Below are 16,919 nucleotides of genomic sequence, written 5' to 3'. Positions count from 1 at the left end.
AGTGAACCATGAACCTTGCAAATCATCTGGGCCAAGTGTAACTCTTCGCTAATGGTTTGGACTCTTTGGCCCCTTTGAATGCCGGGGTCTCATTAGTAAACCAGCAGAGGCTACCACAAAGGCCATTACATCGCTCTGCCCATTCTGTGCAGCCTTCCCGCCATTAAGTCTGATACATATGGGGGACCTAGCAGGGTGAGATAAGGATTTCACTGCATTACTGAGTCCATTACGTGCCACCGGGGAGTAAGGCATTAAAGTTTGTGGTCTGATTAAATTTAGTGCTGCTCGGCTGAAGAGGCAATTAGTGTGTACAACACACCTCCATCTTTGACAGTGTGGTGCAGGTGGCCCTTAGACTAAAACCCCACGCATGTGAGTCATTTTGTTTCTTTGTTTCTCTGTATTTTTCTCTTTTATCTAGCTTTAAATGTGTCATGTACAGCCTGTACAGACACTAAAATACAAAGCTATTGTGCTGTTTGGGTTTCTGCTGCTGCAAAATAGTAATTTATGATGGAAAAAGGGCACAGTAGCTGAAAGAATAGAGCAATTTGTCGCCTACCAAGCACTTCTACTGTGAATGACTGAAACAGTGGCTACTCTAAAACTATTCAGAGGGCTTTTAAGCATAACAAACATTAATTTAACCTACTGTGAGTCCTTTTAGACTGTTTATAAACTGAATTTGAAATAATATCCAAACCTCTTTGTTTTATTCAAAAACAAAGAGAACCTCTGGAATCATGTTTAACCTTTCTGTCGAGTTATTTTCAACCCCTGGCACCACTACTACTCGCTGGGTGTTGGCTGACAGGCAGAGAGATTAATTGTGAGGATAGATAGATAGATAGATAGATAGATAGATAGATAGATAGATAGATAGATAGATAGATAGATAGATAGATAGATAGATAGATAGAAATATAAAATAATGCATAGCTAGAAATAGAAAGACTGAAATACATATTTATATATCCACAGAGATAGTTTTATTTGTATAAATAAAAAGAAATCCGGTTATATAAAAATAGAGTTACAAAGATATCTATTTGTTCATAAAGATAGTAATAAAATAAGATTAAACAGTATATAAAGAGGGACATTAATGAATATGTTCAGAGAGTTTGAGAGATTATTATTTATTTACACAACAATACAAAGATATTTTTAAAGAGAGTTAGGAAGATAATTATCTATATACAAAAATAGAAATATATTTTTTAATGAATACTAGGGATGCACGATATTGGATTTTTGCCGATATCCGATATGCCGATATATCGAAACCCCTTTTGGCCGATACCGATAATCACAAGTTTGTTTGTTTTTTTCACTGTAAAGAAAGCTAAGTCTATCCTGTACTGGAATTTATATGTTACTCTAATTGTGACGGTCTTATTTGTTTAAGAAACACACATAAAACTAGACAAAAAACATTTGATTTTTCCATAAATAAGAAATGTATTGTTTTTTCAAACTCAAGACATTCAGTATTGGAATACAGAAAAATAATTTCTTTAGATCACATGAACTGTAAATGTATAATGCATTTTTAAACATAACCAAGTTGCATTTGATTATTTTAGAGCTACTGTAACAACCTGGTGACAGACACAGAGCTCTGCAGTGCAAATAAATCAAGTGCTACATTTTATTTAAGGAGCTTATTTTTCAGATGGAAAATAATACTTATCGGCTGTGCATATCAGCAGAAATTTTCATATCTGCCGATACAGATAAACGTGTTTTTAAGCTTTTATCAGCCGATACCGATATTGTGCCGATAGTATCGTGCATCCCTAATGAATACAGACAGTTAGAAAAATTATTATTTTTTGTATGTTTACAGAGAGCAAGAGGAAAATTTGTGTCTATATAGAATAGAATGAATAGAATAGAACCTTATTGTCATTGTAACATGTACAACTAAATTGAAGTCACAGCAGCAATCAAGAAAACAAAAGTAAGAAGCTAGCCAACATGTCCATCTTATTGGAGATGGATCTTAAGTTCCCAATAATGATGGATGGACGGATAGGTCAATGTCGTCACTTCTTAGCTCACACCTGAGAACCAGCACATCCTCCTCACCTCCTTCTCCTCACCTTGTGGGAAGACATCAGGCCTTACACCAGTTAGCATTGACATGCTACAGGCTGCTGACAGCTGAGTTCACATGTAAACAATGCAGCCATGGTTACATGTAGGATCTCCAGACAAACACAGGAGAAAAAGTAGTAAAAATATCGCTGAATCCACAAAAAGTTTGGTGTCCATGACCAACAAATGAGCCAAACAAAGTAATGATCCACTCCAAATACAAAGATTACAAAAAAAGAGACACAAAGTTACAAGAAACGGGCAAAGAAGAGAGAGAAGTGTGAGTGTGTAGCAAGAAGAAAGTCTATAGACAGAGAGAGTGAGGAAAAATTATTTATTTATACTGCAGCAGAAAAATATTTATTTATAAAGAGAGTAAGAAAGATATTCATATATGTATACAGAGAGATAATGGGATATTTATGCTCTCATATGTGAAGAGAGGTAGAAAGATGTTTATTTCTATAAACAGAGAGAAAAAAGATATTTTTATACATCTATTTGTTTGGAATATATTTATTTATTCATACAGTGAAAGAAATATTTTTATTTTTACACATTTTATTTTATATACACAGAAAATAGTCATTCATTCAAAAGATACTTGTAGTAGTTTTAAAGAAAAATGTATCTTAGAAGAAAAAGGACAAACCAAACCTCAGTCAACCAAAATTTAAGTGTTTTTTGCAACCCCTAGAACTCTGGGATCACAGTCTAAGCTCAGTAAGCACTCTCTCCTCATCTCCTCATCTCTATCTCTTTGGACTGATATACAACTGGATGTGAATGTAACTCTTACCTCTCTAATGAGACTTTTTTGAGATGTTGAAATTGCAGAAAAAAAGCAGCATTATTTTGATCTGAATCGAATATCACTGCTGTTTGATCCTCAGAACGCACCCACAATAGACATAAAAAGGATTCAAGGATGAAGTACATGAAAGGCTACCTTTCTGAGCAGCTTGTGTTGCACTATATTGGCTCGGATGAGGAACAGACACAGAACGTGCACAGTATGTAAAAAAGAAATGCCCCGCAATCTTTGCTTGCTGTCTGCATTAAAGGTAGCTTTATCATGTTTGCAGATGGATTCTACCCAATCTGTTGTCTGTACACGTGTGGCCATGCTTACGCTACATGCTTATTCCTATTCTAATGAATGCTGGGAGCCTCTGTGCTGAAGACTGACACCAGCAGTTAGGCTCCTCACTTAGTGTTATGCTTTGCTTTAATCAAGCCTGGAAGTCTGAGTCATTGCACACAGACAAAATGCTAATGTAATGCAGTGATTATACCAGCAGCTTTCTATAAGCACAGTCTTGGGGTTTGACTAGAGGTTCAAAGTTTACTGCTGAGAAGAGTTTTTTTCATTTCATAACCATAACAAAACATATAAATTCTAAATGGACTGAGTTTATGTGGAGCTCTATATTTTCTCCTGATCATTTAAAGCACTTTTACATTACAATAGCCAACATTTTTCACTGTTTCTTAGCTGTAAAATAAATGTGTAACAAGATAACTGATAACCATTTAGGGCAGTGTTTCTCAACTGGTGGGTTGTGACCCAAAAGTGGGTCGCTGACCTGTTTTCAGTGGGTCGCTAGCTTTTGCTCGGGAGAAAAAAGCTAAATTCTGTGTAATGCTAAGTAGCCCCATTCATTTCACACTATAGAAGAAGACCATCAAAGTAACTGTTGCTGTATTCTAAATTGCATACTTATGTAAATACTAGGGCTGTCACTTTAATGTGTTAGATTAATTAATTAATGTGTTGAAAAAAATTAACATGATTAACTCATTTGCTACCAAGACCTAATTATAGTTTTCTATGGCCATGTAAACTACCCAAGAAGAGTGGACTCTCTTCTTTTATGTCTCGCTTCCTGGTTTTGATCCTAAAAAGAGACAAAACATTTTTTTTTTTTTTATCGCGTTCATCTCGGACGTTTCATCCTTTGGTCCTCTCAATCATCATCTTTTCTCACGATCGTGCCGCTCTTTCTCTCTGAACTACCACCACACATGCTCAGCTCAAGCATGACCTTCCTGGACTTTTCTGACTTGCAACGTCTTGCTATGCTGCTGTCATCTCACATCTTTTCCTCATATCCATGCTAAACTCTCATTCAAAGAGTGCACTGCTCTCACCCACTGTAGTTTGCAAGCAGGATTTAGATTGACAAGCTCCGCCAGATCCTGCCTCCCCCACTGAAAAACGTATTTACTTCTAAAGATGCAGTACGTCAATGGCAGTAAACACAGACATTTAAATGTTGGCCAGCTGAAAAAAAAATGTGGATTTACAAATCTTCTTTTCTTTGTGTATTCATTTGATTAGTCATGCACTACAATTTTGTAATGTCCCAGAACTCAAATTCTTTATTTGGGGACCTTAAGAAGATATGAAATTAAAATGCAATTAATTAGATCAATTAATTACAAATCCTGTAATTAATTGGATTTTTATTTTTTAATCGCCTTACAGCACTAGCAAATACAGTTGCATAAAGTGCACTGTGTATGCTCTGCACTTACTGGAACAGTGCACAAAATCTTATGGGGATAGTGTTGTCTCAAATCAAACATTGCAGCTTAGCACCTGGCAAAAACTACAGTCACATTTTACAACTGTTCATAGGTGTTCTGCTTTTCATGGATTACATCCATCAACCATTGTTTGATCTGTTCCTGCCCTTTCCTCTACATGGCCAATATAGCCAGTATTAAAAGTGAAGTGACCACTGTTACACACTTAACTTTCTTTTTAGTATTTTGAGTGGGTCAGCTGAGAAATCAAAGTGCACCTTATTTTTTCTTTACCGTCAGTGTGAATGCATTTTTGCACTCAAAATAGTGAATGTAAGTGCAGAAGTATGCGATTCTGGACTGAGCATGCAAGTTCATAATGGGAAATAAACACAGCAAAATGCAAATGCGGCAGCAGAGACATTAAATACGAATTTTAATGTACTGGTAATAATGGAGGACAAGAACCTCGGTTTTTTGTGCAGCCAGGTGTTGGCAAGGGAAATTATTGAGCTGTCAAAACTTAAGCATCATTTGGGAAGAAAAAAAATAACTTTTCCCTCAAAGAGAAGACAACTTGAAGACCTTAGGACGTCACAAAAGTCTCTTATTTCTTTGTGTTCAGAGCAAGAACATACATGCATCTCATCAGGTGGAACACTGTTCAAACTGCACCATCTTTTATTGAATAAATTTGATAAGTTGAATTTTTTTCCTCGATTTGGGTCGCGGCCTGTCATAGGGGGTGATGTTGGATCCTTGAGGCAGACAAGTTGAGAACCACGGATTTAGAACTTTACCTTTAGAAGCATCAGTAAAGTTCTGACGTAAGCTCCTAAACCTGGATTGCTACATAGTGACATTTTTCTTTCTAACCTCATAGCACTTTTTTAAAAAATATTTTGGTTTGTTTTGAAAGTGAGTAGTATCGTGTTGGTGCCTGGAGACTATTATGAAATGAAATCCAAAGAGTTTAAAGTACTTCTGCCTGTCTGTCAAAACACAGTTGCTAGACTGAACAATGTGTGTGTCTATGTGTCAGTCTGTCACAGTCAGTAAACAGAGTCCTCCTGCTCCCTGCAGAGTCCTGTCAGTCAGTCAGCAGCACAACATCTCTATCTCTTTACAGGAGACCTTTGATCCCGAGTTCCTTTTCAATCTGTTCCTGCCACCCATCATCTTCCATGGAGCGTACACCCTTAATCAGGTGAGACTTCTCTACTATAGTCCTGAACCACTAAAGGACTGTGCATGTACAATATCATGTGTCACATATGTGTTTGTTTCACCTCACTGGTTTTGTTCATTTCTCATCCAGAGGAGATTCAGTGAGAATCTTGGATCGATTGTGACATTCGCTTTTTTGGGCACCATTATCAGTTGTGTCATCACAGGGTAAGCTCTTTTCTCGATCAGTCACACAGAAATAAAATATTAAAAACACAACAAAACACTCAAGGTTTAGAAGTAAAAGAACACCTGTGATTGTAAGTTTTGTACGATCTGACGCCAGTGGTTTTGATTCACAAAACTCCACCATGCACAACAGAATTCACTGATTTTTGTGAGATTTTCAGTTTAAGTTTTTTAAGCTGTAGCCCTTGAATTGGGACATAGCTTTATATAAAAAAAATCAGGGCTGACATGCGCTTTCAGCCCCATATACAGAGGCCATAGTCCTCATAGCAGCGGTCAGTGGTTCCATTCCTGGCCTTAACCCTGCTACATTTCCTGTCTTTTTTAGCTTTCCAAGTTTCCCAATCCCATTTAGTACACGACACATTGGTCCAGTAGGCCTTTTTGCCATAGCAGGGACAGCACAGGTTTATCTAAATATATTTATTACTGATTTATTTCTAGTAAATAAATCAAATGGCGCTAGTTAGTTTTGATTGCACAAATAAAAAAAAACGGTTCTTCTTCTTTTTATCAACAAATACAAAAACAAATGTGTGGGAGTGTGAATATGTGTAAGTGTGTGTCTGTGTGTATGTGAAGATGTATTTGTATGTATCTATACATTTCTAATATTTACCTATTTATATTACAGTGTTGTTTATTTTATTCTTTGTATAGTTGTTTTTTAATACATGTTTTCTATATAATATCTATTTATATCAGTAATTACATGGAATATTCTGTCGGTAGAAGATGATTTCAGTTTTGTGAATTACTATTCATTTTATGTTAATGCTGTCAGTATTCACTGTTGTATTTATAAAATCTATATCAAAGAAAGGAAAAGGGAAAATCGTAAGGAGTAAAAGAAAAAAATAAAAGTGTAGTTCTGTCTAAATCAAAAGACATAATTTAACGTAGTATACTTATTTTAATGAATAAGTGTTGGAAAATGATCATGTATATAATGAAAACTTTCAACTGTCTGTAAATAAAAAAAATGAAAAAACAGGGCCCTGGAACTATGTGAAAAGCGCTATAGTTTAATAACAACAAGGATTATTAAACACATCCAACAATCACATGTCAATAAAGAATCCACCATCTGTACAACTTACTGCATCTGTAGTGTTGCTATTCCCGCTCTGGAAGCTAGATGGCACTGTCTCTCTTTGGAGGAAAACTAGTTGTAACTGATGCATCAATTTGCTGCACATAAGGCTGTAAAATAACCTCGAAGACGGTTTTATTGGTTTACTGAAAGGCTCCAGCATCCTATGTGAGCGGGAAAAATAAACAGATGTTGATTACATAACAACTTTCAAAACATCATAAAACATTCAATATTTTGCATCCAACAATACACGACTTCATGGGTGAATATGGCATAATATCCAACTGTGATCTTAATAATTAAAAAAAATGAAAAAAAAAATGCAGTATTTCTAGATTTATGAACATTTTACCTCAAATAAAACATATTTACACAACAAAAACTGAAATCTAAGCAAGTGTTAAAGTCTTATTTTTTTGTAAAATTGGCCTGATTGACTTGATATGAGCCACATTCACTTCACAATCCAGAAAAAATGTCTCATTTCAGGATATTAAAGAAAAATTGCTTTTTAACTGTCTTGAAATAAGAATGATGTGTTACTACACCCCATACAAGCAAACGGCTGTAAATTTTTGTTTCTTATTATCTTGAAATAAGTTATTTTTCCAGACTTTTCAGGTGAATGTGGCTCATATTAATATAATGAGACAACTTTTATCAAAATAAGACAAACACTTGCTTAGATTTCAGTTTTTACAATGCTGTTTTGGAAATACAGGGAGTAGACTCAACTCTGTATACAGTGATTTAGCACATAATTTGATTCTTACTAACTTCATTGTCAACAGATCCGAATGTTTTCCGCTGATAGTAAAGGATAATGCCCCTGGGGCGTTTCTTCTGAACCTTCTGGGCTCCTTCAACCTTCAGAAACGCAGAGTCAAAGATGTTGTATCTCCTCTCCTCCCCTCCTTCCTGCCTCTCAAACATTAGTCCTCCCCCCCCCCTGGAGCACCCTTTGTCAAACTCTCCCCCGTTCCCCGGGGATGCAAAGCAGGGTTTGACATGTCGAGTCACGTGCGCATTCTTTGATGCGAAGGCACCAGACCTGACCAATCCCGTCCCTTGTTAGTGAGTCTGCTTTATCCCGTTGGGAAAACAGTGTCATGGGAGTGAGGGAGCCTTTCTGAGTCAGTTGACAGAGTACATCCACTTCTTTTTCTCCAGTGTGTGTGTATGAGTGTTTCTAAGTGTGTCTGTGTCACACACACACAGACACACACTGAACATCATTACCATAACTTCCAGTCTCCCTTAAAGATACATAAATACGACAGCTTAGTTACCCAACCTGCAGGCACTACTTGAAAATCTCAGCCTCAGGGACAGGTCGTGTGCCATCTCTATGGTAACACAGTTGTGCCAGTGGACAGAAAGGTCCCCAGGAAGACACGCTGGCAGACTGATTATTATGGGATGCTTCACAGTAACAGGATTAGTACTTAACACACATCCTTTGCCAGTCAGGAGCTGGACTCACTTGAATGCTGAGTAGATGTTTCAGCACACTTTGGGTCAAATGTCTGAAGTTTTTGCAAGGAAGGACATACAGAAGTGCATTCTGGGATATTTGGCTTTATTCAGGGTTGGTGAAAACATACTTCCTCTGTTTTATTTTTGTCCTCACAAACATGCTTTTCACTCCCTCACACCTATAAATAGACCCACACGTCCACCTGTGATAAGCAGCCTCTGCTTAGAAGCAGGTCAGCCCGTGCTGCCAGCGTCTGGCCCCATTACCCAGACGACTCTGGGGGAAGCCCTGCTGTGCTGTGGTTAGATAGATGGCTGCTACGCCTGCTCTAGGTGGCGTTTCCTAATGACCTCAGAGTGTGTCTTTCTGTCCGTCTGTACTCAATCCCAGGGCCAGCGTCTTCGGCTTCACCAGACTGATGGTGCTGCTTGGCCGCGCAGCAGATGGAGACTTCTCCCTCACTGACTGCATGCTGTTTGGAGCCATTTTGTCTGCGACTGACCCAGGTAGTGGACCCACAAGAAAAATTCCTGTCACATCTTTTTTAAAACTCTATAGATGAAACTTCACTTCATTTTCAACACTTTTTGCCTCTTGACAGGCGCAAAAACTGTCAGAAATATTCCCAAGAATGTTTCACACACACTCGCTGCGAATATATAGTCACATCAAAAGACTCTGCCCTAAGTCAACACATACAAATGAGTTAGAGTAAAAAAAGAGTTGAAAGGTATGAAATATGCATGATGTGTTGGAGTCTCTGCAGATTTCTCATCTCTGCCGCTTCTGGGTTTTGATTTTGGTACATGTATTTCTCCAAAGTATCAGACATTCAGACGTCACAAAAGTACACACATCCTGCGCTGAAATCAAAGCAGTTACTTCAAAATAAAAAAAGACAAGAAGAGACTGATAGAATTTCCTCAGGAAAAGAGAAAGTACATGTAGTGTTATGATAGAAAAGAGCCAGGACTTTTCGTTACTTGTTAGTAAACACTACATTTAAACTGGGCTCCTCCTCGGCTCAGTGCCAGCAGCAGCACACACCCACAGCCTCCAACCAAAGCCATGAGCCATAAGTGTCTGGTGTTAGCACCATTAGCCAAATCTCTGTGAATAGCATGATGCTACTTTGCCCTCTGGAATTCCCTCTGGCTGGGTTAGCTGGCTCATCCATCTCATTGGAGATAGATCTTGTTATGGATCCCCATAACGATTGATGGAAGGACAGGTCGGTGCTGTCCCCACTTTGCTCACACCGCGGTACCAGCACGTCATCCTCACCTCCTTCTCCCTAGCCCGCAGGGAAACTTCAGGCCTAGCATCAACATGCTACAGGCTGCATGATAGTAAAATTCGCAAAACCAAACATGCGTTGTTATTTTAGTTGATGACCATCGTTTGCGTAATGATATATACAAAGAATCAACGTATATAAACGTAGTTTAAGCTGACCAGATGCTACACTTATAAAGTGTAAATGACATGAATATGTTGTAACTTAAAGAATCAACAGTATGGGCAAAATAACAGAAAATATATTGAACTTAGTGGGCCAAAAAGGCAAATAAATAAAAATGTGTCCTCAGTCTTTTCACCTGCAGGTCAAACGGTTCACCCCCTCTGCCCCACCAGGATCTGTAGCAGCTAACACTAATGCTAACGTTAGTTTAATGAACTCCTTGTGGTTTTCAAATAGGATGATGATTTAATAAAAAGACAAAACAAGTCCTCAAATACAAACCATGCATTTCACAACATATAAAAAGAGTGTATGTGGAATTTTGTACCTACTCACCTCACTGTTGAGGTCCCCGGCTCATCATCAATGAGCCCAAACTTGTTTCTGTTTTAAGTGCTGGATCATTGCAGTCTGTATTACCGTGCCATGCAAGGCCATTTTTGTCTATTAACACACCGTGTGCTTTTACTCAGCGTGAAATACTCCCAAACTCAGTATTTTGTTTGGACCAGCGGCTTCTATGATCTGCCATAATTCCCGTGTTTACTCGTTGCCCTCACCTGCGGTTCGGCTTCTCCTCCTCCTTCGCTAATCTGTTTACAAGTGATGCATACAGCCCAGCAGCCCAGGTAATCCACACTCCAGTCCAGGAGGTGGCGGTAATGCGCCTTCAGCTAGTTGCCAACCACTAATTTATCTGACAGAAAGGAAGAAGACAAATAAACAGAAGAGAGACCGAAGACAAACTAATACAGCAATGACGCAGCACAGTGCATCAGTTATGGAAAAATGTTGCCGACGCTTTTACTAATCGATTTTTATCAAATTTATCAATTGGTCGTTGCAGCCCTATACATAAATAAACAATCCACACAATTGCAGGAACAAAAATAGTAAAAAATCCACTGCAGACGTAACCAGTTTGGTGTCACTGACAAACAAATGAGCCATAAAAAGTAATGACGGACTCCAAATGCAATGATAATGAAAACTGTTAGCGCGGTGACGATTAAGTGTTATTAATTTTTATGGTAAAAAAACCTGCAGTTAACACTCCAAATATGCTTAAAAGTGACAGTTTGGGATGTGTGCTATTCACAAAAACAGCTCAAATTTCTATACCTCAGAGAAAAATGCTTTGGCTTTGTTTTTTTTCTGTGATCATTCATCCCTTTCTCTGTCTCCATACTTTTGCATTGTAAAAGATAACACAGATTGATGGCCGAGGCTGCTGGCAGGAGCAAAGTCACAATGCCCTCTCAGTGGCTGCTTTGAATTCGTGTCACCTTTTCCCCAAGTGGAACTGAACATTATCTGTGTTCTTCAAGAGCAGTCAAGTGGGATGTCATAAGACATCCTGCATGCTGCCACAGCGCTCCTGTTGATGTTCTCATTTGTTGATGGATTACATTTAACAACAAGTGGCTGATGAGGAGGAGCTGTTTGTTATGTTGCAGTCGTCAGTCACACTGGTGTGGCTTCCTCCTCTCCAGACCTCAGCGACCTCATCACTTTGATAAGAATCACACTGCAATGCATCCATGGCCCAAACGCCAAGGCCTCTTGGCTGCCTCCATCTCATGCTGTCCAAATATAGAGCCGGCTCTCTGCTTTTCTAAGAGGAGGCCATTTAGATTCCTCTGTCCCTATCTCCCATTTGGAAATTTGCATTGGAAGCGGCAAAACCAGCAGAAACAGGCTACTTTCACACATTTGCAGGATCATTTTCAACAAATTTTGACAGTCACAGATTTTAGTCCATGCCAAAAGCTTAGATTGGCAGCTCTCTGCACATGTTGCAGACTCATTGTGTCAGTGCTTTTATTCACATACTAACTAATACGACAGGGATCTGGAGACCTGGTAACTAAGCTTTGAAGGAAATAGATTTTTTCCCCTCTCCTTGCTTTTACAGAATTCAAGAGCAAAGCAGAGATATGTGATAAACCCAGTTCTCATGGTTTTGTTTTGAGAAAAGAAGAAATTTGACAGCACAAAAAGGATTTCAATCTCTTTTAGCTCTTTGAGTCTCACCCTGTATTCTTAAATCTGATGTCATCATCCTAAAGTAGCATCAGTATTTCTTCCAACCTGTTAGTGGTGGGTTCATAAAAGTGTCACAAAAGCTTCATAGACAGAGAAAACTTTTCTAATAGCTACACAAGATCTTTCCAAGAGAAAGTTTCTTGTAAGTTTAAAATGTTTCTCAGAAAAGTAGTTTCTGCAGGAGACATCCAAAAATAGATTTTATAGATTTTTCCATTTAATAAATGTTATTTTAAAATTTCAGGTTTCAGCAAAATTTAAATGGCAAAAAAATGTTTTTATACATGCGTAATTAAGTTTTATTGTTCCATGAAAAAAATCCCCAAAAGTTCAATGAAATTTTGCACACTTTTTGGAAAAAAAAATCCAAAATATAACTTAAAACAAGACAATCTAACTTCCATTCACAAGTGTTCAAAAAGAGCAAATTTTGTTTCTGTTTAACATTTCTTAAAATGTATCTTTTGTCATTTAAAAAAAAACAAAGTTTCAAAATTTCTGGACACATTTTATTCTTTAATTCTGGAAAAAAAAAAAATTCTCCAAACTTAATATCTTCAAATTTTGGTTGGATATTTCCACAAGTTCTCAAATTGTTCAGAAAATTACTTAACAATCCAGAATTTTTTTTGTTGACTATTTTGGTGAAGTTTTTAGAATTTTCCCTAAACAATTATGGGCAAAAGGTCCTGAGAGTTCACAAAATGTCCCAATAAAAATCAAAAACACTTCCAAAGAAATCAAAACTTTTGATGTTTTCAAACAAAATCATGACAACAGACCCCTAGGTAAATACTTGAAATACATTAAAAAGTTAACATGTGACTCCTTTCCCCAATAATGACCTTTTTCCCTTGTCTCTAACTTAAATTCTTGGATTTGTGCAGCGCTCTGCAGCTCTGCAGCCATCAAACCTGTTCTTATCAGCCTCAGAATAAGGCTCACGGTTCAGGTCACAAAGTAGAAGAACACCTGCTGTGGTGCATCCTCTCGCCTCGGGGTTGGTTACCAGAGGTTGTGAAACCTTCACTTAACTTTTCAAAAGGCAGAATATTTCATGGCTGGGATGGCACTGCAGTCTTTCCTTTCATCTCTGAGTTTGTATTTCATTATTTATTTTCTTATTTTGAGGGGCTCTCTGATGTGAAGACGGTATTTTTCATTTCAAGTGTCAGAACTTGAAATGATGCCTGAATAATTGTTCAAGTTCTGACATTTGCTTGGATAAAGAACGCTAAGTATTTTTTAAATGGCATTATATCACTGAATTTCAGTAGTTTATCTTGATTTATCACGTTTTTAAACTTGCTCATTAAATTCCAGAATTCAAACAACTGAATTGCCTGAATGACAGTTTAATTCTGTTCGACACAAAGTCCATATCACTCTTCATGTGTCCCCTTAGCTGTACGGTAGTTTTTTAGAGTGAAGTTCAGATGTTATTTTCCCTCATAGCAGCAGGAAGCACTAAGACACTGTGCTTAACTATGGTGTGCCAAAAGGAACAAAATAGCATGAAATTACTGTTGGAGCCCTTATTTGATTCACTCATTGGCAGTTACTCCAAAAATTTAGAGTGAAATGGAAAACAGTTAGACTTAGGTGAGCAGATGATGCAACCTGCCTGCAATAGTATAATGTGATATTTGGAGCATTATTGTTGGAGTAGAGCAGCGGTAAAAAGACACTACACAATTGCAGGCTGTGTTTTTGAGTGGGAGGACGGCTGTTTTAGTAAGCTGGGGGACATAGTGTTGAAAGGAAAGGCTGCTGTCAAAAATGACACTAAGGTTGCAGTGGAGAGGTGAGGGGGATTGGGTTGAGTTATGGATTGTTAGACTAAAACTCAGAGCAGGATTTGTGAGGGACTTGGGGCCAATGGTTATGAGGTTGGATTTGTTGTAGTCTAGTGATGAAAAAACTGTTTTGTATCCATGTTTCTTATTTTGGAGGGGAAGTTAGCTATTGTGGTGTGGGTTTCCATGGCGATGGGACTAGTCGAGTGTAGAACTGGATGTTGCAATAAAACTGAAGGCCATGTACGACAATTCTACAATTCTAGAGTTTCATTTAGCAGACGCTTTTGTCCAAAGGAGTTCAACACAAGCAAGAATTAGACAGAAGGGAAAACCTTCATTGGTGCACCAAAGTGCTTTAAGTTATTTGGCTGCAGGTGCTGCCATCAAGTGCAACAAGTGTTTTTTCTTCATTGAAAACAATTTAGCCATTGCTAACCACATTTAAAGGTCCCATATTATGCAAAAATCACTTATAAAGTCTTTTAGTGAAATTTGTGGGTCTTTGGCTTTCCTTCCAGCCCACAAAATGTGATATTTAATGACAAAACCTGTACTTAGTAGTGCTTGTGAATGTAAAATCCTGACCTAAAACAAGGTGTTTGGATTTTTGGGATTTGCCGACGTCAGCAATTCCCTTTTTTGACCAATCAGGAGCAAGTCTGACCTGATTGGTCCACCAGAGCAGATACTCCTGAACCCTCTCCCCGCGGGGAGGAGAATGCCAAAGTTGAAGAGCCATCACTGCTTTGTTTTTGGCTCTAAACAGCCACGTAGTTTCATGCACAAGCTTCCCATCTTGGAAGCAGACAAGACTAAGTGGCTAGAGTTCATTTATCAAGGAAATGTTCCAGCTACACTCAGTAAAACTGTGCATGTGTGTGCTAGTCACTTCACCGCTGACTGCTTTTCCAACTTTGGACAGTACAAAAGAGGGCTAGCAAATAGACTGGTCCTGAATCCAGGTGCATTACCAACCATCCGCCAACAAACCTCGGACCCTGGAAATGTGAGTATTTCAAATGCTGTGTGCTGTGGAGCAGATGTCAGAGCTTTTCCTCAGTGTCCCCCCTGTCTCTGTGTTAGCTTCAGGATGCTAACTTAAGCTGCGGTCGTTTTAGCCTGTAATGTTACGGTAAACTAGCTTAGCTGTTTTCTAAACATTGTGCACTCGGGGCTCGTGACGCCGCTCTCAGTGACGTTGAAGAGCGGGGCGGTATCAGCGGTGGCTCATTTACATATGAAGGTCACGCCCACTAAATCAGAGCGTTCTGAACAGAGGGGCTATGAGAGCCTGGAAACAATGCTGCTGTGCTTGATTTATTAGCTTTTTGGACCAAAACATGTAACTATCATTTCATGAAGACATCACTGATCCATATTAAACTGCAGAAAAGGAGCATAATATGGGACCTTTAAAATTACTGCAACAATATCGTTCAACCTTCGACAACATTCAATAACCACTGTTAAATATTCACTAAGAGCTGGGTCTGAGACCTTCTGACTTATTCTACCCCTGAGGACAAAGAGGTGAAGGGTCAGCTTGAGGGCCTAAGTGTTCCTTGAACAGATGAGTCTTCAGACATCTCTTAAGGTAGAAAGAGACTGCTGGCCCTATGACGTTAGATAATTTACTTCACTATTTTGGCAGAGGAGAAAAGTCTGGCCAGAGATTTAGAGTTGCGCTGGGCTGAGAGCACCAAGCGCCTTTCACAAGCAGATTGTAGCAGATGTTGACAAAGTTTTCAAGTCCTAAGTGATGGGCAAAATCTAAAACTGTGTCAACTCAAGATATTAAAGGGCAATAATGAAGTCTGAATTGCCTGTAAAGAGAAGAAAAAATAGTTGGAAAAAAATCTGCCAACGTGGTAAAACAAAGAAGAATTTGCTTGTCAGGTTTTTTTTTAAATAAGAATAATGTCTTGGCACACGAAACTAGTCAATTTTCTTAACCCATTGGTAGTGTGCTTTTTAATCTTTACAAGCAATTTAGGAATCCAATGAAACAGTTTTGAATAAAAGTAGGATATAAAAACTTGGTTAGATTTCAGTTTTTGCTGTTTATCCACTTCTTGGTTTCACTCGTGTTATACTGCATGTTTGGACAGATCAACATTTAACAACTTGTGAAAACAGAAACTGACAGTCAGAAAACACAAAACTGCGTCTGAGGAGCCCAAACATCTCAGCTGTCATTTTTGGGTCACCCATCAGTCTTTTGGCCTCATGCAAGTGTCAAAATATTGGATGTTTTTCAGATGTTGGTTTACGACTAAAAATGACACATCAACACGTAGCGTAACTTCTCTGACAGCTCTTATTTGTGTTACTTCTGGAAGGCCATCGTTGTAAAAGGCAGACATACTCGGATTTTTAACATGTGAAACAAAAATGAGTGTTGACTTCGAAGAGACCTTTTCCTGACACTCACAAACTCTGATTTGTAAGATATAGAGCAGTTTCAAAAAGGGAAACTACCTGTGACACGACAGGAAGTGTTTTTTCTGCCTCAGTCTTGTGTGTGTTTGTGTCCTCGTCACTGCCCTAACATTCAGCACTTTTTGCGCTTAGCTTTGAAGATTATAGTAATTCCCTGTTGACTGTAATCTGCTCTGTCTGCCTAATTTGGTCGAATCAACGAGCAAATCCCACGCTCTCTGACTGCCGTGGCCGCAAGCTTTGCCTCCACTGAACCTCTGCAGCCGGGTAATTTGACCTAATAAGGCTTCCATCCGACCCTTTATGTCTGAAATAATTGTCTACTCTTTCCACCTTATGGTGTTGCTGTGGAAACTGATGAACACTTGACAGCTGTAGGACGTGGGTTGCCATGACAACCCAGCCAACCCGCACCCTCCTGTGCATGAGAGTATGTGTGTGCATGGTGGTGGACGCTCTTTTTTTCCTTCCTTTTTTCCCCGTCTTGCACTGTGACTGCCGCACGCCATGCTGTCATCAGTCAGGCATTATACAGTAGGTGCAGGGAGATGG

The 16,919-nt window shown here is 38.6% G+C and overlaps 1 protein-coding gene across 2 annotated transcripts in view; it reads left to right on the top strand.

Moving 5' to 3' along the window:
- Positions 1-16,919, top strand: part of LOC141807415 (sodium/hydrogen exchanger 9-like) — a 109,201-nt gene that overhangs the window by 4,599 nt on the left and 87,683 nt on the right. For both annotated transcript variants that reach the window (XM_074693422.1, XM_074693421.1), the window contains exons 3-5: positions 5,762-5,839; positions 5,951-6,027; positions 9,012-9,127. In XM_074693422.1, coding sequence (XP_074549523.1) covers positions 5,762-5,839; positions 5,951-6,027; positions 9,012-9,127 — 271 coding nt within the window. The remainder of the gene's footprint in view (positions 1-5,761; positions 5,840-5,950; positions 6,028-9,011; positions 9,128-16,919) is intronic.

Source organism: Halichoeres trimaculatus, unplaced genomic scaffold (genome assembly GCF_033239565.1).
Source record: "Halichoeres trimaculatus isolate MK-OKI-2021-1 unplaced genomic scaffold, fHalTri1.1 fHalTri1_scaffold_18, whole genome shotgun sequence".
Taxonomy (NCBI): domain Eukaryota; kingdom Metazoa; phylum Chordata; class Actinopteri; order Labriformes; family Labridae; genus Halichoeres; species Halichoeres trimaculatus.
Note: the sequence above shows the minus strand (reverse complement) of the source record. Positions and strands in the feature narration are given on the sequence as shown.